The 24,892-nt window shown below is 39.1% G+C and overlaps 2 protein-coding genes and 1 non-coding gene across 3 annotated transcripts; 1 reads left to right on the forward strand and 2 right to left on the reverse strand.

Moving 5' to 3' along the window:
• Positions 1 to 1,080: 1,080 nt before the first annotated feature.
• Positions 1,081 to 3,365, reverse strand: RPL37 (ribosomal protein L37). Its single transcript, XM_063087299.1, has 4 exons — positions 3,271 to 3,365; positions 2,515 to 2,650; positions 2,215 to 2,299; positions 1,081 to 1,198 (listed from the first exon to the last, which is right to left on the reverse strand). Exons 1-4 carry the CDS (start codon positions 3,271 to 3,273, stop codon positions 1,129 to 1,131), a joined length of 294 nt encoding a protein of 97 aa, XP_062943369.1. The 5' UTR covers positions 3,274 to 3,365; the 3' UTR covers positions 1,081 to 1,128.
• On the reverse strand, positions 1,278 to 1,354 carry LOC134371403 (small nucleolar RNA SNORD72). Its single transcript, XR_010022827.1, has one exon. It is a non-coding gene; the product is annotated as a small nucleolar RNA SNORD72 (small nucleolar RNA).
• A 4,279-nt stretch (positions 3,366 to 7,644) lies between the features above and the next one.
• CARD6 (caspase recruitment domain family member 6) lies at positions 7,645 to 19,287 on the forward strand. The gene is given in 8 exon segments (XM_063083442.1): positions 7,645 to 7,926; positions 9,089 to 9,190; positions 9,392 to 9,848; positions 16,900 to 17,720; positions 17,723 to 17,915; positions 17,918 to 18,334; positions 18,337 to 19,111; positions 19,203 to 19,287. Coding segments are annotated over 8 exon segments (3,132 nt in total).
• The last annotated feature ends 5,605 nt before the right edge of the window (positions 19,288 to 24,892 follow it).

Genomic DNA, 24,892 nt, shown 5'->3' on the forward strand with positions numbered 1-24,892 from the left:
TTTAGATTAGCTGGGGCTTCCGTACAAGTGAATGGTAGGCTGAGACCTGAAGGATGAATTAAGAACTAAAAAAGCAGAATGATGGTGGGAATTAGCTAGTATCCTGGAAAGCATTCTAGGCTACAAATAAAAGTGGTAATAAAAGGTTGATGAGGCAGGGAAGATCATGAAAACCCTTTCAAGGCCAGGCTAAGCATCTTAGATGTTATCCTAAATACAAAAGAAATAACAGCATAGCTTGGCTATGTCACTATTTTATGAAGCTATTCCAGCATGTGTTCCCTTTAATTGTCCCTGTAATCTCACTCAGCAACCAACAAAGTAGGCCTTGTCTCCTCACTTGAAAAGTCAATGAACCACCAGAACCGAGAAAGCATGACAAAAAAATTTCAGTGCAAAACAAAAAACTCCCAATTACCCAGTTGAGGGTTAAAAAAAACATTCTACCAGGTAGTTATATATCATTGCCTTTAGTCTACCAATCTCAGAGCTTACACATGGCTTTCCTTTACTTCCTACTCAATCCACTCAATCTGCAGACTTTCTCTTAATCATGCTTACTACATACTTTAACTTGCACCTAGCAGGTTGCTTTAATTATCCATCACTTAGGTAGCACCTTACACACAGTCTACATGCTAGGTGTCAAGGAAGCACTATGAAAAGTAAGACCATCTTTCCAAAACCAAAATTTGGCCCCTACCCTTCATGTCCTCTCATGTAGTCCAAGGCCTTACATGATTAACAATCACCCCAAAGTCATTAGAGTACGGTAGATGAATATGCTACTAAAAGTAATTTAAAGTTAGGCTTTTTCATTTACTTTATCTTTTTAGATACTTACCCATGCCATGTGAGCTGTGCTTTTTACCTACTCCTAAATTATTCCTTTCAGTGCCATCTGCTTGTTTCTCATCACCTTAAGCAATGTCACAACCCAGTTCAAAAAGTCTGTGCTCTAGAACAGTCACTTAACTGAACAAGTCAATCTGATGTTCAGTTGACTCACTCCCCAAACCTATACCAACTCACTGGTAATAAAGCCTAATTGATTAAAAATACCTCAGCACACCAGACATATATTTTTCAAAACCAGAACATTTATTGCATGACTAATCGCTGATATCCTTAAGATGAACTGGATGCTGCAACAGCTGCTCTCTTGGGTTTAGGTGTTGTTCCTTCACGGAATCCATGCCTGCACCACGTTAAAAACAAGAAGTTAAGTCAGCAACATCAGAACATATATTTTAGTTTTTGTTAAACAGATTTTAATAAACTTATCACAGTTAAATGCTGAAATAAGAATTGTATTCATATGTTCAGAGATTTATTTTTACATCACTGCAAAGATCCTACTATTTATACTTCGTTCTGCTTAAAGATATCCATTTTAGGATACAGTTAACTGCAACTGCAATAAAGGCTCAACAACTTATTTGGCCATATGGTCACTGAGCCAGTATTTTTCCACTGCTTGCTAAGAGACCCAAGGTATTTGTGTAAGTGGTTCCCTATGCTATGAGGGATAGATTCCAATAAAAAAACAATGAGAATGTTTAATGGCAGTCATTTTCTAAACTGCTTAAGAAGAGTTTTACATTATTAACTCATTTAATATTATTACCTACCCTAAGAAAGATTAACTACTGTTCCCCTGTGAAGATGACTGAGCTTAAAGTCTAGCTTCAGTTCATGTTAACTACTCCATTATACCAGCAGACCACTCAACACTAAGCCCATACAATTGTATAATGACTTTAAAGACCAAACAAAGAGAAGTCACCTCAGCACATGCACGAACGCATCTAAGTGTGTTTACAAAGTTCCAAACTGCCCACCTTTTAAAATTGGATACTTCTGGGCACTGAGTGGGTAGAAGCCAGGGATTCAGCAAAACATCCTGTTTTGCACACGACAAAGAATTATCTAGCCCCAAATAGTTGAGAATTGCTGGAATTGAGCATGGTCATAGAAGAAGCAAAGGCTTTAAAGTGAAGTCTGCAATCTCAGCTCAGACTTTAGATAGGTTAATCTTAGAAGATACTGTTAAAATGAAAAAAAAGGAAAAAAAAGAACCAAAATTTCCAATACCTCATCCCTACTAATCAACTAATCATCAGGGAAGTAGAATATCATCTTTCTACAGGAATAATAAAAGTTCTTATGCAAGCCCACAGGCCCAATTATGACCTATATATATATAAACTGTACCTGAATCTGCGGTATACAATTTTCAGGTGCCTCATTCGACCAGTCCCAGTGGTATTTCGTCTTTTAGCCTTGGCACTCCAGTTATCTAAAACACAAATTCACGTAAGATCACAAATGGTTATTCCCACACACCTTATAGGTGTTGTTAATCAACACCGTATATATCTAAGTACCTTGAGTTTTACGCCACTTCATCAGCATACACGTGCACAAGTTTTACATACCAAATAAAGTCCAAAGCCATGCCCCCACTTAGGTGCAAGGCTAACAAAAGCAGCTGGCCTGAAAAACATTACGTACACTTTCTCTTGCGCTTGGCAGGGTAGCCACATTTGCCACAGGTCGACTTCTGAAGGTGGTAAGCCTTAGAGCCACAGCGGCGGCACAACGTGTGCGTTTTATTTCGACGCTTTCCAAACGATGACGTTCCCTTCGTCTGCAAATTAAAGGCATAAACAATTCTGAGATCTGGCAATTTATATATGTATTCTGACCTTTTTAGGAAAACCAATTATTGGTAAAAGTTAAAGGCAATCATAAGGGCCAACTGTGGGAGACGGTACTAATTTCTCATAAATGTCAAGTCAGAGACCACTACCGACATCTCACGTTTAATTTCTCCGCAAGAGCTGCAGTGTTCTAAAACCTTTTTTTTTTAAGGCAAAAGGTTGAAGAAGAAAGAACGTTGTTTTCCTACCTACCCCCAAAACTAAGGATTCCTGCCTGGCACCACCGTTAACGAATTTCTTTACTGTTACACAGAACCAAATTCTACCAAACGTGTTCCCTCCGCTCTCATCTGAGGGCTGAGCTGCGCGCGCTCCCCAAAGGTCAGAGGCAAGGGACTAGTGCGGCTCCATCCCCCCGACTACAGGCTCGGTCCCCCAGGCACCGACTAGAACCCATTCTTCTGGCTCTTGAGGACCGCGGCACGTTCCTTTCCTACCCACCCATTCTCCTCATCCGGAACCTCGCCAGCTTCCCAAAGATAGCACATAGCGCGAAACAGGCGACGAGGATGGAACGAGATTCCGAAAGCCCACTCAAACAACTCACCATCTCGCTTCTGCCGCCGAGACCAAAGAGACCGGAAGAGAAGGCTCTTCCGCAATATCGCACTCAGAAGTTTCCGCCTAGAGAAGTACTTCCTGTGGAGCGCGGTGCACCGTTCTTAAGCGTCCGTCGCCGCAACGTGAGTGGAGTCAAGAGGAGGTGTGGGGCCCGGTGGGGCCGGTCGCATTTCAGCAGCCGCCAGGTGGGCGGGGCTCCGAGCTTGCTAGCGAAGGGATGGGCGTGTTCCTGCCGGCCCGCTTTGGCCCGGAGCGGCACTTAGGCCGGGACTTGAGTTTCTGTGGATCTGCCGCTGCCGGCCGATTCCTAGCGTTCGCCGTCAGGTCTGTTGCCACATGGCGGAGTCCGGCCCTCAAGCCACGAGGGGAACCTGGAGCACGGGGCTGGCACCGCTTGGGGTTGCCTGCACCGACTCAGCGCTCCTGCTTGCGTGTGGTCACTGGGTAGGCGGGAGTTAACAGCTGCTCCGGTTCCTCCTCACTCCCGGTCGGAAGCTTTTGGCTGAAGCTGGCGTCTACCGTTGTGGGCTGGAGCTGTGACTCTGAAGGGAAAGGCCCATACTTGGTGCCTTTTATACTGTAGCATCATGCCAAGGAGTCTCACATGGAAATTCTTAGGTATATCTTCCAGCACCCTGCCATCAGCAGAAATCTGAATTGGCAGGTTTGGGTAGGGCCTGGAAGTCTGTACTTAAAAAAACGCTTTGTAGATAGTGTTGAAAGTGATGGTTCCCAGCCTACCTTGATAAACGCTATTGGATTTATAAGCCCCTGCCCTCTCAAAACAGTACAAGAAGATATCCATACATTTAAGAAAGAATAGGGAAAAACAGGCCCAAATAACCTGCTTACTGAGAAAGCAAACGGAATTCTTGGCCTGTCACATGGAAAATTTTAGCACACTGACTACTAGCAGAACAAGATGAACACTAGGAATCAGGTTCAATTTTAGCAGGTTAAGAATTGATTAGTGCCTAGTAAGTACCAGGCTCTTTTTTAGGGGCTGGAAATAAAAACATTAAGTTTAGTCCCAGTTCTCATGGAGTTAGAGGATGCTGATGTTGATCACTGAAAATGATTTATGCTGCGTTAAGATTTTGCTCATAACTAGGAGAGAACTTGGCTCCTCTTCCACTCTGGAATGGGGTTGATGAAAGTCTTTTTCCTTCTCCAAAACTCACCTAAACCAGTTATTTCTTGAGATAAACTATACTGAGACAGCAAATTGTAACCAGCATAAGAAACTATGACCTTTATTAACAAAGGTGAATTAACCAAGAAGGTATTTGTAGTTTATCATTTGCTCCCAAACCTTCTGTGTCTAAGGTACCCTCTGAGTAGGCCTATAATTCCTGCCTTTACATCCTCTGTAAGCTAGCAGGCCGGTGTGGTGAAATGTGGTGGACTGGGTGAAAAGAGAGGCTGAAGCTAAGATACGCCTCTGTGGGTCCCAAGGATATCATTACCCCTAAAAAGAAAGACAAAGAGATCTCAAGGGAATCCTAGCCTCTGCTCATTCTTCACAGGGCACGAGTGTTTTACTAATTTGGGCCCCACATTAATTCAGGCATCTCTAGGTAGCCTCTTGGGAAACAGCCCAGTCGCATATTACCACTAATACAAGTGCTTCTGACTAGCTTTTTGCTCCATTCATCTTGTTTCACCAATCTACTCTGTTACAATCTCCTAGTTTATATCTTTTAATTTCCAGCCTCTTAGGTTAGTTTCTGTAACAGAACAAATGAAACTGGGATGAAGTCCTTAAAGTACTTCAAATGATAACTGTTTTGTCTTTGTAACAGCTTAACAAATAAATCTAGGTTTTCTATAAAAAATAAAATAAAACTTTTACTCCTATGTCATTTATCTTGACTTGAGGGATGTACTTTCAAATCTGCACTTCCGGGCTATATTTTATAATGGATGATATCCAGGTCACACCCACCCTTCCCCTGGTTCACTTCAACTGCATTCTAAGCCTGTGCTATGCAAATTTCCTGACACTGATGAACTGAATTTAAACTTCCTTCCATATATTTAAATTTCACTGCTAAATTTCCCACTTCAAGTAAACACTTTCTTTCATCAACATTGAAATCTGGGGCAGGTTATTGTGAGAGAGGGGGATGTTTTGGATGGAGCAGTGAAGAGGAGATGCAGTTTGGGAGGCTTGTTATTAAAATGCCTTACCGATCAAGGTGAGCAGAAAAAGACTGGCAAAGTTGATGACATTGCCAATCAAATCGTGGGCATGAGGTGGGATGCATCTCTTGAAAGCCATACTTTTGAGACATATTTAAAAACTCTTACCTAGAGTAGAGTGGTGTTTAGCAGAAGCTGGGGGTTAGGGGGAAAGGAAAAATGTTGGTCAAAGATACGAAGTTACACTTAGGTGCTGGCCCCGGTTAGCTCAGTTGGTTAGAGCCTGGTGTTATAATACCAACATACAGGGTTCAGATCTCCTTATCTGTCAGCTGCCAAAAAACCCAAAAGAAAACAAAACAAAGTTGTGTTTAGACAGGAGGAATAAATAAGTATTAAAGGTGATGGATATGTTAATTAGCAATTCAGTCATTCCACACTGTATACGTGTAACATCATATGTATACATATAACCTCATAACTATATATGATTATAATTTGTCAAAATAAATACATAAAATTTTTAAATAAAAAATTTTTTGAGAAAAAAATTCTAACCTAAAATTAAATTTTAATATCATATGAGGATTTTTAAATTCTTTGTTCAATCTCAGGGGTACCAGAGTTGGATTAATTATTACCCTTGGTTCCTACCACATCCTTAGCATTGGTCCATGCATGGCCTGCTTTTATTTGTATATTAGCTACTTACCTTTAGTAATATAAATCCCTATAAACCTATCCTCCTTGGGCCTGCCCGTGGCTCACTCGGGAGATCTGATCTCATATAGGGATGGCCAGTTTGCTCACTGGCTGAGCGTGGTGCTGACAACACCAAGCCAAGGGTTAAGATCTCCTTACTGGTCATGTTTAAAAAAAAAAAAAAAACTATCCTCCAAGGATATCGTATATCTAACTTCATGGTCTCCTCCTCCCCAATGCCATCACATCCCCATCTTCCCCCAACCTGAGGTAACCAACATTTTGAATTTCATATTTATTATTTCTTTGCTTTTTGTTTTCAATAATTTTAATTATTTCATGTATATTCCTAAATATGTGTGTGTGTTTATTTTCACCTTTTGAGGAGAAATCATTCTGTATATAATCTTTTGGGACTTACAGTTTTCCCTTAATATTGTTATGATTTCTCTATATTGTGGGTCACTGAAGTTCATTCTTTTTTAATGCTGTATAATATGTTACATGAATTACAACAGCTTATTCATCCAGTATCTTGTTGCTAGTTACTTAGATTGTTTTCAGGTTCTTGTGAACTGTGAAAATGTAAATAAAGGCTATTAGTTTTTTAAAAATCAAATTGAAGAAACTCTGCTAACAAAAACAGAAAACATGAAATAGTAATGTTGAAAGTAGAAAGTATAGATCCCTCTATAATCATATCCCCAGAGATAACCAATGTTAAAAGTTGGGGTATCTCTCTCCGCTCTCTTCTTTTAAATGTGATTTCTCTTGGTATACACATACTACATACATATATTATACATATATTAATTTTTTGAAACAAAAATGGAATCTATAACTTGCTGTTTTCCATAGCAATGTATCATGGATATTATTACTTGTCATTATGTAGAGATCTACTTCATCCTTTTTAACAGGTCTTTGGTGTTTCACTTTGACATGTCAATATTTATTCCACAAATCCCCAATTTATGGAAATTTTGGTTATTTTCAGTTTTCTGCTATTACAAACAATATTGTAATACCTCTTTGGGCATTTGTCTGATTATTTTCTTAAGATAATTTCCTAGAAGTGGAATCTCAGGATTGAAGTGTATGAAGTTTTATTTTTATCTGTCTTCAATTTATTCATTTATTTATTGCTGCATATCGCCAGATTGCCATCCAAAAATCATTTAATCAATTCACATTCTTATCATCATAGTATAGAGCTCAGAGCAGGGAATACCTAGTCCAATTTGAAGTTCAAGAGAGACTTTTTTGGAGGAGGTATCTCCGGGGCTGAGTCATGATGACACCTGAGTCAAGCCATCAAAAGAGCAGAAAAATAATCTACAGGGATCCGAGGTCAGACAGGGCTCAGGCTGGATCTGAGCTTGTTCAGATCTGCCCACTCCAACACTAGGTGTCACTGACATATTTAATCTTTGCCAAATAGAATTACTTGTCTGTTTTTTGTTTTTTGGTTTTTTTTAATCTATCAGCCATTTCCTGGTCTAGAGGATATGGAACAATGGCTATTAAGAGTGTTCCCTCAGAGATCATAGAAGGAAAAGGAGAATAGTTGCTTGAAATCCTCAAACATAATCCTGATTCTATTTTAGACACGTTAACCTCTCGGAGGCTGATTTCGGAGGAAGAGGATGAGACCCTGGGGAATGTTACAGATCCCCTGGAAAAAAGTCGGAAGCTGTTAATTTTGATACAGAAAAAGGGAGAGGTCAGCTGTCAGCATTTTCTCAAGTGTTTACTTAGTACTTTTCCAGAGTCAGCAACCATCTGGGACTTAAGGCACCATAAGTTGAATTTTTACAATATTTGTGGCGAGAGAGAGGAGGAAGATTTTCTGAAAAAAAGAATATTATAATATTTTATTTTTGTTTGTCTTTCTCCTGGAGATAATTTTCACGGAAATATGAGATGAGGGGAAAAGTGTCCAAACACTTTTGTCCAAGTGTTCCCTGTTTAAAAATCAGGGAACAATGCATCTTATTGGTTTAGGGAATTGATAATTTTTTTGTTCAGACTGTACTGAAAATTTGCAGTTGTTTTAGTGCTACCATAAACTGCTCATTATTCTCATCTTCACAGTGACATCCTTAAATCTCACAGTTGGAAAGAGAATACTGTAAATAGTGACACAATCCAGGTTTCTTTTTCAAGTAAATGAATATGGATATTAACAGTTCCAAGGCCACAAGCTGCGTCTTTCACTTAGCGTAGCCATTTTGAAATACAGGAAAAATAATTTTTAGCATACATAGATGGTGGATCAGTTATTTCATTTTCTCTGTGATAAGAATGCCAGCAGAACCCCAGTTTTCTGGAGCAATGCGAATGATAATTCTTAAGCAGTTCAAAGATAACATTTGGCAGATGAAGGAGCAGTTCTTCCAGAATGTCTTGTTTAGCAATTCCATAAGCAACCACTAGAGGCAGGTGTAGCTCCTTTACTAGGAATCTAAAAAAATATTCAGGATTATTTTAAGGGATGTTAGAGAGGTAGGGGCTTAGATAAAAAGGTGAATGTTAATGGTCCCTAATGTAGACCCGTATGCTTAGAAAAATTGGTTTTATTACTTCTAAGATACACTATTCCAAATTAGAGCTATTTGCTTAGTGATTTGAAATTATTGGGATCAGATTTTATTAGCAATGGCCCCAGGAAATCTGAGTTTATTGTGGGTCACAGTAAGTCCACAAGTAAATACGGTTCATAAGATTCAAATTTTCTGTTTGACTTATTCAGTGACATGACCTAATTTTTTACAGTGGGGAAAAAGAGTTCTGATAGTTAACTTGTTGCCATGCAAATTACACAGGAGGCAGTAGGTATTATTATCCTACAGTGAAATTAAAAAAGGGATGATGCTTTGAGGCCTTGAAAACCCTAGTTCTTATACAATTACTTTTCATTAATTTTGAAAAAAAATAACCAAATCTTCTTGTTCTTTTCAGAATTTTTAAAGCATGAAACTATAGCACCTTCTCAGTCTATGGGGGTAAGCGAGAATTCAGAAGATGCTTTTTGCCCTGGAAAGAAACAGCCTGAAGGGCCAGCCTGTGGCTCACTTGGGAGAGTGCAGTCAGTGCTGATAACAACAAGGCCACAGGTTCGGATCCCTATATAGGGATGGCCCGTTAGCTCACTTGGGAGAGCCTGGTGCTGACAACACCAAGTCAAGGATTAAGATCCCCTTACCGGTCATCTTTTTTTTTTTTTTTTTTTTTTTTTTTTTTTAAAAAAGAAACAGCCTGAGAATCCCGAGATCTCAGAGTCCTTCAAAAAGAAAGCACACTTGGACTTGGAAACCTCTGAGTTTTTGAGGGACAAGAAAACTAGTTACAGGGAAACTGCTTTGTCCTCCAGGGAGAATGAGAAGGGATATGACACTCCAAAAGTCACATCATATTTAGTTGAGAAAGTTGAATATGAAGTTCCAGCAACTATGCCGTGTTTAAGAGATGGAAAGAGATACGAGGAGCCAGATGATTCTTTATACTTAGGAAAAGAGGAATATCTAGAATATATTGGATACCTTGAGGATGCAGAAACCACAATGAAAAAGGATTATGATGATCCAGAGCACAGCGTAGATGATGGCAAAGAGGACTCTGAGTACTCAGTAACCACAGAGTTCTCTGGTGAAGAACAGAGTTACAAGGATTCAGAAACCAGCATTTCATTGGAGGAGGAGGAGAAGAAAAATATGGGAGGTATGAAAATGATGTGTGTATAGTTAGTTAACAACTTATCAATAAGTTAGTCAGGTAGCCGTGACATAATGGGGAGAGGCGATGAAAAAGGACATATACATCAGCAGAAAAGCAACTACACAGAAATTCCTATGCTTCTCTAACCTATAATCTCCTCAGATGTGGGTGTTGACAGGCAGGAGGACCCAGGACCTCGGAAATGGTGCACAGTATAAGCAAAAGTAAGTATAGACTGTCAGCTTATAGATTTCTGCAGTCACCTCCATCATACATATGTGGAGTTGTTAACCATTAATTTTAGGTGTTGCCTTCTATTTCTCAGATTAAACCACTGTCGTCATCTTAGTGCCTTTGAGATCTGAGAGATATAAGTATTCTGGGCCTAACCACTGAAATGGAAACATTCAGTAGAGAAGTTTGTGGTGAGTGGTGAAGATCCCAAAATATTACTCCTTGGCTTGACTCAGTCCATATATTGCCATCTCGATGAGGAGAATTTTATCAGTATCTTGAGTCTGGATATTTCTTAATGAAAATTCAAAATACGAGAAATGCTCCACTGCCTTCATTTGGAGATATATTGTCTGGGAAAATAAACATCACCAAATTCTGAGTAGAGAATGGAAAGGTAACTACCATCTCACATTCTGTTCAAATCCTGGGGATTCATAATCCAGTTCTGAGTAGGAAAAGAATAATTTCTTCCTCATCACACCTTGTATTAGTTTGCTGGGGCTGCTGTAACAAAGTACTACAAAATGGGTGGCTTAAATAACAAACAAAAAAAATTATCGTCTCACAATTCTGGAGGCTAGAAGTCTGAAATCAAGGTTCCAGCAGAGTTGGTTACTTCTGAAGGCTGTGAAGAAGAATCTGTTCCTAGCATCCAGTGGTTTGCTGGAAATCTTTGGCATTCCTTGGTTTGCAGAAGCATCACCCTGACCTTCATCTTCAAATGGTGTTCTTCCTGTCTCTCTCTCTCTTTTTTTAATTGAAACAATTGATTATACATATTTATGGGGTACAGCTGAGTGTGTGTCTTCTATGTTCAAATTTCCCCCTTTTAATGACACCAGTCATATGGATTAGGGACCACACTAATGACCTCAACTTAACTAATTACATCTGCAATGACTGTATTTCCAAATAAGTCACATTCTGAGGTACTAGAGGATAGGATTTTAACATGAATTTTGGGAGGATACAATTCAACCCAAGGTTTGGAGAAAAAATAGATTCTACCTCTTGCGAAGTAAGATTGCAAAGGGTATGGATATCAGAAAGCCGTTAATTGGGGCTCCTACTGCAGTCAGTCTAATACCGTTAGCAAAACAGTTCAAGAAAAGTCTTCATAATAATGTAGTTATGACCCGCAATGTAATTTTAATTGCTGCTTAGCCACTCTAGTTTACTGGAGGCATGTGACTGTCCTTTGTCTCTTTCCTGAGTAATATTCATCTGTGTACCTGGAACTGAAAAAAAAAATTCAAATGCCTCAGAATGGTGTTCATGATTTCTGTCAGGTTAAATTTCATGACAAACAAAACAAAAAACTACAGTGTCAAATCAAAGTCTTAGGAAGTCTTAAAACACTGCCTGTGTGTTCTGCACTGTGGAAGATCAGTTTGCATAGACTATATCAATTGGCTTTCTACCCCTCCAGCTTATAGTTGGGTTTAACCAATGGGAGGAACCCATATATTTACCTCTTTTTTTTTTTTTTTGATTAGATAAGAAGTCCGTTTTATTCAGGAATAATGGTGACTTGAGGAGATATTAGGCTAACCCATCTCTCTGGTTAACCTGAAGGTGATGGTCAGACTAAAACCATCTCAAAGACTCAGATTAACTGAGGGGTGTTTACAAAGGAGATTGAGAGAACAGAATGTGGGAAGTGAAAAGCAGGAGGGAGGGGACTGTGTAAGGGGTCAAGTGCAAATTCTCACCATGGTTCTGTCTGGCTTCTGTTCTTGTCCCTGATGTTATCTTAGGGTCCTACAGGATTTTGATTTGCTTTAGAGTGGAATCAGCTTTATTGATGTCTTCCTTGGTTTCTCAGGGTCTGGGTAGTACATGTCTCATGGCAAGTTTGCAACTTTAGGCTGACTGACAAATTTTACATTTATGTAAAAACTTGCCCCCATAACCAAGGTTCAAAATGTCAAATAACCATGGCAAATAAGGAAACCCAGAGAAATGCATGCCAAAAAAAAATCTGTGCCTTTTAAAAATTTGCCTACAGCCCATGCAGTTTTAGGTCCCAACATGGCTTCAGTCCTGCTCACTCCAACAAATTCTCCACTATAAATAGTTCCTTCCGTTTCTATGGAACAATACAGATGACTCATTCTACTGCTTTGAGATGGGTCAGGGCATAGAAGGGGTTCATTTGGAATGGGACTATTTGACATGATGGAGGACCGAGCTTTTGGTACCTGGAGGAGAGACCAAGGGCATTTGTTTATTTATTGTCTTAACAGTCAGTTGACAACAGGCAACTTACTCAGAGTTAACAAGCTACACATTAACTGGTACATCAACAAATTTACGAACTTATGTGAATTCTTTGTTTAGGAATAGGATGTTTCATTCAAGTCATGAGCCCCACTTCAAGGCTGTGAATTCTTTAGAGAACTGCTTGTGGAGACAAAACATCATTTCCACCTTTGTGATGAAAATATTCCTCATGAAAGCATAGATGATCAATTTTCTGATTGAGAAAGTTCCTCAGTGCTGGAAAGGCTTGTTCCCAGATAGATTAATCCCTCAGGGCTGGGAAAGCTTATTTCCAGGTAGTCGTGTCCCACATGGGGGGGAAGATGAAACAGCAGTTACACCAAATTAGGGCAACATGAAATGGGGTCAGGAGCTTAGAAGAGACATGTTTATTGAAAAATGTCTTTATTTTGCCTTCATCCCAGAAAGATACTTTTGCCGGGTATACAATTCTAGATTGGCTATGTTTTGCATCGAGCACTTTATGGATATAGTTTCTTTCTTTTAGCTTCCATTGTTTCAGATGATAACTTTTTAGTCATTTTATCATTGATCGCCTGTCAGTGTTGTATTATTTTTCTCTGGATGTTTTCAAGATTTTTTATTTCTTCAGCTGTTGACTCTGATGTGTCTAGGTGTGATTATTCTTTTAAATTTTCTTTAGAGTTTGCAAAGTTTCTTGAATCTGTAAAATAATTTTTTTTTTAGCAAATTTGAAAATTTTTCAGCCAGTAGTTATCTAAATGTAACTTTTTCTGTCCCAATTTCTCTCTCCTCTCTTTCTGAGACTTCAAGTACATGTATGTTGGAGTTTTTAAATATTCTTCTACAGATTCCTGAGACTCTGATCATTTTTATTTAATATTTTTCTCTATATTCATCAGATTAGATACTGACTCTTTCTTCTGTCATTTCTGATCTCTCATTAGTCCATCTAGTGATTTTAAACAAATTCAGATATTGTTATTTTTAATTCTAGAATTTTCTTTTTTAAAAATACTTTTTTTCTGAGGATTCCTATTTAATTATTCATTATGGGATTATTTTATTTTATATTTTTGAGAATAGTTAAAATAGTTTCTTTAAAATTTTTAAATTCTTATATTCGAAATCCATCATCTGGGCCACTTTGGGGCTCATCTCCATTGACTGAGTATTTTCTGTTTCATACTACATCCATTAACTTTGGATTGTGTCCTAACATTGTGTAAAACAAGTTGTAAAGACTCTGAATTGTTATTCTTCTCCCAAGAGTCTGGACTTTTTTTTTTTTTTTTTTTTTTTTGTCTTTTTCGTGACCGGTACTCAGCCAGTGAGTGCACCAGCCATTCCTATATAGGATCTGAACCCGCGGCGGGAGCATCGCTGCACTCCCAGCACCGCACTCTCCCGAGTGCGCCACGGGGTCGGCCCTGGATTTTTTTTTTTTTAGTATGTTATAGTCCCCAATTAACCTAACTGGACTCTAAATCAAAATTCATTCTTCTCAGTGAGTAGCATCTTGCCGGAGACCAGCTCTGCAGGATTCGTTGGACCTGAATAGGTGGTGTTGCATCGGTGAGGAAAGAAAGAGACGGACCACAGATGTCTAGTGCAAGTGTGGACCACAACCACAAGAATCTTGCTTTATTTATATTTTTTACTTAACCTTTTACATGATGATTTGTCTTTTAATCAAAACATTTATTATTTCATCTCTATAGAAAAAAGAAAAAACAGAATGTTCCAAAGCACTCATGCTGTGTTAAAAGCACCCTCTCATGCATAAATAGTTCACCCCAAAGCCTGTGGCTTGTGACCAGGAAACTATACAATAGCAGCATGCTTGGCATTAAAGAGCATCAGACTTTTAGTTTAAAGTATAATTCTTAACCTTCTTAACTTACAATTTAACCCTTTTTTAATCTTACTTATACTTATTACTTTTAATTTTAATAACATTGATTAGTTAAGGTTAACAATTTAATATTGCTTATACCCTATATTGATCATTTTAATTTATAATCAAAATCACAATGTTTATACCTTTTATCTCCCTGCCAATAGACTCCGGGAACAGCACAGGGGACAAAGTGAAAAGTTAAATGATCCTACTCAAACTAACAAAAACACACTATATCATTCTTACTATTACTAAGGAAAGAACATGTTCTTAGTAAATCAAGTGAAACTGTGGGAGTGAGGAGAAACAAAGAAATCTGTAACTGATTGATGATCAATTAGTTATAAACATTACTGCACCCAGACCCACCGTCTCCCTGGGGGAATGTGGATAGAAATCTAACATAATAACTTTATTCCACACGTACAAGAGCATGACCACAGCCACAATGGGTTAATGCACATATCACTAACAAGGAAGATTAATAACAAAATTAAATGGAGCCAACCCATACCGGGAACATGAATCAAAAACACCTTTAGGGGCCGAGCCTGTGGCGCACTCGGGAGGGTGCAGCGCTGGGAGCGCGGCGACACCCCCAGCGGCCGCGGGTTCGGATCCTATATAGGAATGGCCGGTGTACTCACTGGCTGAGTGCCGGTCACGAAAAAGAAAGAAAAAAAAAAAACACCTTTAGTACTGACAATGCCTTTTTAAATAAACCAATTAATTTTGACGTATTATTAGCATGTCCTTTGAGAACTCCAGGGAATTTCCCAAAGCCATACTAAGCCAAAAGGTTAGGCTATTTAATTCTGGGAAGCCTTGTCAAGCAACCAATGGTGAACAAACAAGAACTTCCATGGAGCCGTATCACACACATGGGACCCCCTTGTAGCCTGCAGAACAAGGGGTATCACTCAGGCTCCCATTCCGTTCCTTATAGCAGGATGGCTCACGGCAGCAGCTGAAATTTCTGTTTATTTATTTTTGCCTTAGCTAGGCTATTTTCATTAAGTTTTAATTTACAAAAATGATATTCTGTCCTAGATATTACTGCTTACTTTTTCACCCAGCTTTGTTATTAATTAGATATATTCTTGTTTCTGTGTGTACTACTCTGCTGCTTCTAACTGCTCGGTAGTAACCCCATTATTATCTTGTCAACAATAGACATCTGGCCTGTATTATGTGGGTGCTAATTTCTGTGTGAAGAAGCAGGGAGTTGCTGTCATGAGGCAAAGTATGGGATGGGCAAGAGCAGAACTTAAAAGCTTTCTTGCAACCGGTCCTCTCACATCCTCCTCTGGGAAGCCTTTATGGTAGTATGAACTGCCCCTTCACCTTCTTGCCCCAACACATGTACCACCTGTTGAAGCAATTTTGAGACTACCCAAGGATTTCTTATTACTTTTGTTAATTTCTAAAAAAAATCTGTGCTTTTCTCTCACTTCTGTTATTTCTTGTAGGCTCTTTTAAAAGGAGATTTAACAAGCTTATGCTAGCTTGCCATCTGTCAGGAGTAGAAAATTTACTCTGTTCTTCTTTCTGTGCTAAGCTTTCTCTCTGTATTCCTAAGACATAGCTAGAAGATATATTAGAAACTGGGAGATCAGGAGAAATGAGGAATAGCATGTAAATTGTGAGAAAACTTTGATGGAAATAAAATCTTCGGTTTCTCCAAACTTTGGCAAGAGATGAATTTAAGAAAGAAATCAGAGGGCCAGCCCATGACTCACTTGGGAGAGTGCTGTGCTGATAACACCAAGGCCGTGGGTTTGGATCCTATATAGGGATGGCTGGTTGGCTCACTGGCTGTGCGTGGTGCTGACAACACCAAGCCAAGAGTTAAGATCCCCTTACCGGTCATCTTTAAAAAAAAAAATGAAATCAGTGTCAACCTAGAGAATTCCTCATACCTGAGTATAATGAAGCATTAAGGTGTTTCTTTGCTGCATACCAATATTAGCAAAAACAAACAAACAAATAAACAAACAATCAAATAAAAAAGCCTTGAGAAACCTAAATGATCATTCATAGACAATGGTAATAATGCTTTAACCAAATCATGAAGTACAGGGCCGGCCGAGTGGCGCACTCGGGAGAGTGCAGCGCTTGGGAGCGCAGCGGCGCTGCCCCCGCGGGTTCGGATCCTATGTAGGAATGGCTGGTGCACTCACTGGCTGAGCGCTGTGCGGGCAACACCAAGCCAAGGGTTGCGATCCCCTTACCGGTCACAAAAAAAAAAAAAAAAAGACAAATCATGAAGTACAATCAAATGGCTAAAATGAATTTGGTATATCTCTATATATGATGAATTGAAAGAATTTGCAAGTAATACTATTAAGTGAGAAGAGGATGAAGAATCTTTTTTTTAGTATGATATCATTTATGTAAAAATAAAATAGCATCCATTAAGCAAAACTATACATTCCTATATATGTATGCATATTTATATACTTGCAGAAAAAAAGGAAGGGAAGCAAACATACTGTATAATATTGACATATCTCTTAGAAGGGAATTGAGAATGGCAGAGTGGTAAGAGAGGACTTACACTTTACTTGTATTGTTTCATCTTTTTGCAGTGAAAATGTTGATTACTTATTTAATTTCACAAGTTAGTCAGGGAAATTAGATTCTGAACATAGCATTCACAAGTATCTCTTACAGAAAGAAAACAAGTGTTTAAAGATGTCCTGTCATGTTTGAACATGTATAGAAGCAGAAAGCTTCTGCCAGATTTTGTGAAACAAATCTCCTTAGATCGAGGACATAGGTGGACAACGGAGACTCCAGGAGACTTGGCCTAGAATTTCCTGATGAAAGTTCAAGCACTAGATGTAACAGCCAGAGATTCAATCCTCAGGCAGAAGGTTCTGGATAAAGATGGTAAAGGGGAATTGCTGACTGGAGTGGAGAATTTGGAAATTGGTGAGATTCAAACCATTAACCCCCTTGATGTCCTTTGTGCCTCCATGCTGTGTTCAGACAGCTCTTTGCAATGTGAAGTCATGTCAAACATGTATCAATGCCAGTTTGCTCTTCCTCTGCTGCTGCCAGATGCAGAAAAGAACAAAAGCATCTTAATGCTGGGGGCCGTGAAGGACATTGTGAAGAAGCAGTCAGCACAGTACTCAGGAGGCCCTGCAGAGGATACAGAACAGTTTCTGACTCTGATGAAGATTCCTGTTACCTCTTTTGTCCGCCTATGATACTGTAGCTTCTCCAAGTCCAGAATCCTCAACACACTGCTCAGCCCTGCCCAACTGAAAACACCCAAAATTTTTCTCCATCAGGATTTGCCTGTTCTGATGCTTCCCTGGCAAATCTCTGATGGCCTAGTTGAGATAACATGGTATTTTCCTGACAGTGATGATCTAAAGGAAAACCCTAGTTTTTTCCAAAAGCCTTTTGTAGTGGCCAGCCTTCATGGAGATCTAGAAAGTTTTTGGACACAGTTTGGTTTTTTGATGGAAGTTTCCTCAGCTGTTTTCTTTTTCTTTTTTTTTTTTTTTTTTTTTTCACTGACTGCCTAGGTGAGAAGGAATGGGACCTGCTAATATTTTTAGGAAAAGCAGCCATTGAAAGATCTTACTTTGTTCTTAGTCCCCAAGCCAGGGAGAGTGAAGAGGCTCAGATCTTCCAGAGGATCCTGAAATTGAAACCAACACAGCTACTGTTTTGGGAGGGGAGGAAACTGGGGATAGAAGGAGGAACATGGAAGGCCTTCAAGCTGCCTTCCAGGAAGTGATGTCTTCTTCACTCAGATGTGTGTCCATGGAGGACATGGCCTACCTGGCTGGGGAGTTGCGGATTCAGGTAGACCAAGACTTTGAGAACGCTCAAGGACTTCAAGTTTTCACTAGTGAAAATATGGCTGGAACAGCTGAAGGTGAAGGACAACAAAGACATAGTCAGCCAGAAAGCTCATCTGAAAGCCAAGCTCAGATGCTCATAAGAGAACCTGGGGACAGATGTGCAGTCAGCCAGAATCTTCAGAATTTTCACCATATCCCAGTATTTATGCCTCATCTAGAAAACTCCTGGCCCTTACCAACCAGATGTGGAGGTAACTTTAACCATGTTTCCTTGAAAGCCTCCTGGGTTTGGGCTCCCACTTTGGGTCAGAGCAGAGGTCTAAATGGTTCTGTCATTTGTCCTTTCAGAATACAACGGGCAAAAGTTTTGGTATTCAATACTTCCAACCCCAGAGATTTTATTCAGGTGAAAGATGCATGAAATTTTCAAGAATGGCTTGGGGACATCACTTGAAAGGAACATTTGGGAGGCCCCCAAGACCCATTTCTCAGTGTGTACAGACCTGTCCTAAGAGACCACAAACAATAGGAACCCTTGGGAGTTCTGGGTCATTTATTCCTGAGGTTGGTCACTTCCATTCCCTGGGTTCAAAGCCAGCAGGAGCAGTTGGAAAGCCACAGCCTTGGCAAGCCTGTTCCCAGGGAGCACAACTGACTGAAGCAACTGGAAAATTTATGAGAACAACATCCCATATTGAAGACCCTCACCCTCAATCCTTCCGTCCAGCAGGAGCCATACAAAAACCAGTAAGATCTGCCTCGCAGCAACGAGCCCAGCTGAACACACCAGGTGGGTCTTCAAATCTCATGTCCAAGAGCAAACTTTTACCCAGCTCTAAGTTCAAATCCAATCAGCCCAAGCTATCCCAGGTCAAGCTCCCTGGAACTAAATCCTCCCAACCTGTGCCCTCTCAACTTAAACCTTCTCAGACAAAACCTCCTCGGCCCCAGCCTTTCCAATCTAAAGCTTATCCATCTAAACTCACTCAGTCCCAGCACTCCCAAGCTAAGCCCTCACCACCTATACCCACTCAGTCCCAGCCTTCCCAATCTAAACCCTCTCCATCCAAATCCACTCAGCCCCAGCCCTACCAAACCCACTCAGTTCAAGTCATGCCAGTTCCAGCCCTCCCAATCTAAGCCTTCTCAGCCCACTCAATCTAAATCATTCCAGACCAATGCTTCACAGGCCAAGGCATATCACCCAAGAGCAGGGCCCAAAAGGGTAGGGAAGCATTAAAATGCTTACTCCAGAGACCTATGAAATGTATCCTTTACCCAGGTCACTCCTATCCTATAGTAACCTAAAGAAGAGTTGCAGTGAAGGTAATGACTACCATCATTGGCGTGACATGAACAAAAAGTATGTAAAGCCTAATTGGATATCATTAGAATATGTGTAAGAGTTATATCTCTAACTAAGAAGAAAAATATGAAAGTAATTAAGGTAGAAGCAAGCAGTAAATAAAGTAATTTAATACAACCTTGAGTATTAGATAATGTATAATTTGAATCCAGGGAATGGGGTCTGTGAGACAGCTCCACTTGGAGAAGATTGGGGTTGGAGATTCTAATTGCAAAGTGACCGTAAAGTAGGGCTCAGGTTACTTCAGTGTTGCAAAAAAAATTGCCCTAGATGTTGGCTGCTCCAGAAATGACTTGTTCAAACTTTCTGGTTCAATATCAGCCACTGAGTAGATAATATTGCTTATTTGTGGTGGTTAAATCAACTTGCTTGTAATAATAGCACCAATTTGCTTGAATGATAAAACTCTCTCATTTGACCATTACCGATAGAAATAATGAACTGACAGCCAATAAAATTAGTTATTTTGCATTAACTTTAGGAATGATCTATGTATGTTTTATATTTTAAATATTCATAATAGTTAAGAAAACTTGGCTTATTAGAGGATCTGATATATTAGCTCATGATTACAATTTAAAAGGTATCATTGAGTTTTGGCTTTTGTGGGTTTTTTTTTGGCAGTGACCAGTGCAGGGATCCAAACCTTGGTGTTATCAACACATAAAATACAGTTTAATAATGTCATATAGTACACAAGCCCAATTGTTTTAAGTCAAACATGCAAAAACTAAAACCCCTTGTGGGCCGACCCCGTGGCGCACTCGGGAGAGTGTGGCGCTGGGAGCGCAGCAGTGCTCCCGCCCGCGGGTTCGGATCCTATATAAGGATGGCCGATGCGCTGCTCACTGTTTGAGCGCAGTGCGGCTGGTCACAAAAAGACAAAAGACAAAAAAAAAACAAAACAAAAAACTAGAACCCCTTGTTTATATATGTGTTATTTTACATTGAGAAACTGATTTTTTATGTTAGTAGATACAAGAGTCTACCCAATGATTTACCACTTTCAATGCCTGAAAATTCTGTCTTAAAGACCTTAAATCCATTTATATTTTACACAAGAAAGTGAATAAAGATTGTGTTTTTAATATTTAAAAAGTTGTGTTCTTTGTTGAGATGCTTGAAAAGAGTGCATATGACAATGTGATACAAAGATTGACCATAGGGACAAAGTTATACATTGGATGAGACAAACTAGCTTCATAAATCTAGATTTTACCTACATGCATGGTGACCTCTTGCATTTCCTTATGTCTTAGAATTTTTTACGGTCTCCTTTTGTGATTAAGGTATAGTCACCTTTCTGACATTTGCTGTGTAGGATCCATGTAAACAAAGTATTTGTTGGGGAGGATAAACATGACTCTGGCTGCCAATGGTTTAATCTAATTTAATGGGTGGCTTCAAGTGCTAATTAGCTAAGAGTAGTTACTAGTATTTATTAGTGTAAAGACTAAGATGCTATAGCAAAGAGAAGGCAAAAATATAGTAACTTAAATAATGCAGGAACTTATTTCTCTCTCATGTAAGAGTTTAGCCTTTCTAGGCTGGTAGAGAGAGCAGCTCTTCTCAGTAGGGTTAATCAAGAACTAAGTTTACTTTTTGATTTTGTTCTTCCATCTCCTTGGGCATTGTTGTTTTCTACGTGATTGAAGCCTTTCTCTCTCATTCATTATTCACTTTACAAAAAGGTGAGATATGCCAGAGTCCAGAGAGACTAGCCTGTTAGGTTAGAGATGACTAACTTGGAAATTATACACATATTTCAATCATCATTGACTCAAACTTGGTCATATGGACACATGTAGCTGCAAGAGAGATTGGGAAATGTGGTCACTGGCTGGGTAACTGTATCCAGGAAGAAGGAGAGCAGTAGTACGCTACAATATCATAGAATATTAAGAATATTGAAGGCCCAGAAGAGGAAGACAAAGCCACTAGGTAGCACCCCCAAACAAACATCACATGTTCATTTCTACCACTTATAGGATATAAGTTATTTTAGTATGGGGAATGGTAGTAATTGCCTTAATTGAAAAGCAGATTTTGAATAATGTTGCAATTGAGAGAATTTTAGATTATGTACTCTTTTCAGTAAAGTAAGGTTGCCATTGTGTCTTTTTTCCTATTTTTTTTCTTTTCTTTTTTTTCCCTTAGGTATGGGGATCTAAATCCTTGACCCTAGTGTTATTGGTGCCATGCTGTCCCAAGAGAGCTAAACAGCCCAAGGATGCCATTGTGAACAAGCAATAGCCTTTTCCTGATGCTAAAGTACTCATGAGGGCCACAAAGTTTTCTATTATTCTATAAACTGGACTATCTTTATTAATCCAAGGTGTCAACATTCTTTGTGCCCTCTTGGCAAGCTTCCGCAAATTCTAAAGTAGTGGTTTTAAAATTTCAATATGTATAAAAATCACCTGGGGTAATTGTTAAAAATGTGTATTTTGGGGCAATAACCCAGAGATTGTGTTTCAGTAGGTCTGGTAGGCCTGAAAAATCTGTCTCTTAATGGAAACCACCTACTGAGGCAACATGAATTAGAAGAATGAGGAAGGGCCAGTCAGTTAGCTTAGTTGGTTAGAGTGTGTTTTGATAACACCAAGGTCAAGAGCTTTGATCCCCATGCTGGCCAGCCACCTTCCCCTCAACCCCCCCCCCCCACCACCACCAAAAAAAGGAGAAGGAAGAAAGGGGGGAGAGAAATCTTTTTTTAAAAAAATTATTTGATACATGTTTATTGTACAAATGCATGGGGTAGAGTTACACTTCAATATGTGTATGTAATGTGTAATGATCAAGTCAGGGTAATTAGTACATTCATCATCAAAAAATTTCTTTGTGATAAGAACATTTGAGCTCCTCTCTTCTAGACATTTGAGAACATTTAATAAATTCTTGTTAATTATAGATGTCTCATATTATTCTATACCACTAGCACTTATTTTTCCTATCTAGCTGTAATTTTGTATCCATTAACCAACCTATCCCTATCCCCCTTCAGCCTCCCCTTCTCAGCCTCTATTAACCACAGTTCTAATCTCTACTTCTAAAAACTCAAGCTCAATGTTTTTTTTTTTTAGCTCCTACTTATGAGTGAGAATATGTGGTATTTATCTTTCTGTGCCTGACTTATTTCACTTAACATAATGTCCTCCAAGCTCATCCATGTTGCCACAAATGACAGGATTTCATTCTTTTTCATGGCCAAGAAGTATTCATCGTAGTTACATACCACATTTTCTTTATCCGTTCATCTGTTGACTGACACCAAGTTTCATTCCATATCTTGGCTGTTGTGAATAGTGCTGCAATAAACATGGGGTTCAGATGTCCCTTCTGTATGCTAATTTCCTTTTCTTTGCATAAATATCCAGCAGTAGGATTGCTGGATCATATGGTAGTTCTCTTTTTAGTTTTTTGAGGAACCTCCATACTGTTTTCCATAATGGCTGTACTAAGTTATGTTCCCACCAACAGTTTATAAGAGTTCTCATTTCTCTATATCCTTGCCACCATTTGCTATTTTTTGTCTTTTTGATAATAGCCATTCTAACTGGGGTCAGATGATATCTCATTGTGGTTTGATTTACATTTTCCCAATGATTAATGCTGCTGAGTATTTTTTCATGTAACTGTTCACTGTTTGTTTGTTTTTTCTTATAAAGATGACCAGTAAGGGGATCTTAACCTTTGACTTGGTGTTGTCAGCACCACGCTATCCCAAGTGAGCTAACCAGCCATCCATGTATAGGGATCCAAACCCGTGGCCTTGGTGTTATCAGGACAACACTCTCCCAAGTGAGCCACGGGCTGGCCCCATCTGTTCGCTATTTGTATGTCTTCTTTTGCAAAATGTCTATTCAGGTCATTTTTCCATTTTAAAATTAGATTATTTGTCTTTTTGCTGTTGAGTTGTTTAAGTTTCTTGTATATTCTGGATATTAATCCCTGTCTAATGACTAGTTTGCAAATATTTTCTCCCACTCTGCTGCTCACCTCTTCACTCTGTTGATTGTTTCCTTTGCTGAGCAGAAGCTTTTAGTTTGATGTAATCCCATTTGTCCATTTTTGCTTTAGTTGTCTGTGCTATAGAAGTCTTCTCCAAGAAATTTTTGTCCAGACCAATGTTTTAGAGTATTTCTTCTATGTTTTCCTCTAATAGTGAGAAGCTTTTCTTGACCCTGCAGGTCAAATTAAATTTCTTGAATGTTTGCTTCCTTACTTCCCATTCATACCTCAACCCTTCTCAGCCTGGCTTCTGTGTCTTTTTCTTCCTTAAATGTAGTGACAATGACTGCACAATGCAAGAGGACACATCTCATTTTTATCTTACTGATATTTCTGAGTTATTTGACACAATTGGCTAGTGTTTAAGAGACACTAGGGAACTAAAGCAGTGTTCTGGCCTTCTTTGTCCCTGATTTTTCTGTTCAAATGAAAATAGTAAATTGTGAATGATTCTGTATTGTTGTTAAGCAAAGAACAGTATTTAATGACACATGGGAACAGATAAAATATGCAATGCATACAAAGCTTTTGTAAAAATAAATCTCTCCATGTCCAAAATTGTGTTTTCTTACTGTCCACTATTGCCACCAAAGGAGAAGAACTTTCCCATTCACCAATCCCAAGTCAATTCACAAATTTTAGACTGAATTTAATTATTCCTGCCAATGATTACCACCCTGAGAGACATAAAAAATAGTCAAATCATCTATCCCTCTTTAAAGTAGACTCTCACAGACAAAAATCCCTGTGTCTGCTTTCTCACAAAAAGTAGGGTGGAAAAGTAGGTAGGTGTGCAAGACTGCTCAGACATTTGAAAAAAGAAGAAACATTTTTCACAAATATCTTGTGCCAGTTCAGGTTCTCTGGTAAGCAGATGCCAAGATGGAATTAGAAGTGCAAGAAAAGTCTGTGAAGCCTAAAGGGAAGAGGGAGCAGGAGTGGGCAAGGAGAGCTTCACACTGACATGCAGGGCTGAAACCAATGAAGGAAAAAGGAGAAGGAAGGAAGCCTGGGGAGAAAAAACCCTCAGACTATTCACAGCTTGGAGAAACCCTAAACCAGACCAACAAGGAGCCCCAGAGCAAAGTATTGCCTGGTGGAGGAGACCCACATGGGAAGGGCTGGCCCAGCTCTAGTTCCCTGCCATGCTCAGTTGCTTCCTGAGAGCAGCTATATGGCGAATATGGTTTCAGGAGCCAAATTTCACAGAAGTTCCAAAAGTTATCAATAATCTGTCCATCTTCTTTTAGCTTTCTCCCCATACCCACATTTTTCTTTTATAAAAGTATTTTAAAGCAAATCTAAGATATCATATCATTTCAACCATAAATACCTCAGTAGATATCTCTAACGGATAAGGATTTTTAAAAGAATAACCAGAATGCCATTGTGCCATCTAGAAGTAAACAATTATTCCTCAATTGCATATAATATGTTTATTTATCGTTAAATATGTTCACATTTTCCA

Source organism: Cynocephalus volans, chromosome 2 (assembly GCF_027409185.1).
Source record: "Cynocephalus volans isolate mCynVol1 chromosome 2, mCynVol1.pri, whole genome shotgun sequence".
Lineage (NCBI taxonomy): Eukaryota > Metazoa > Chordata > Mammalia > Dermoptera > Cynocephalidae > Cynocephalus > Cynocephalus volans.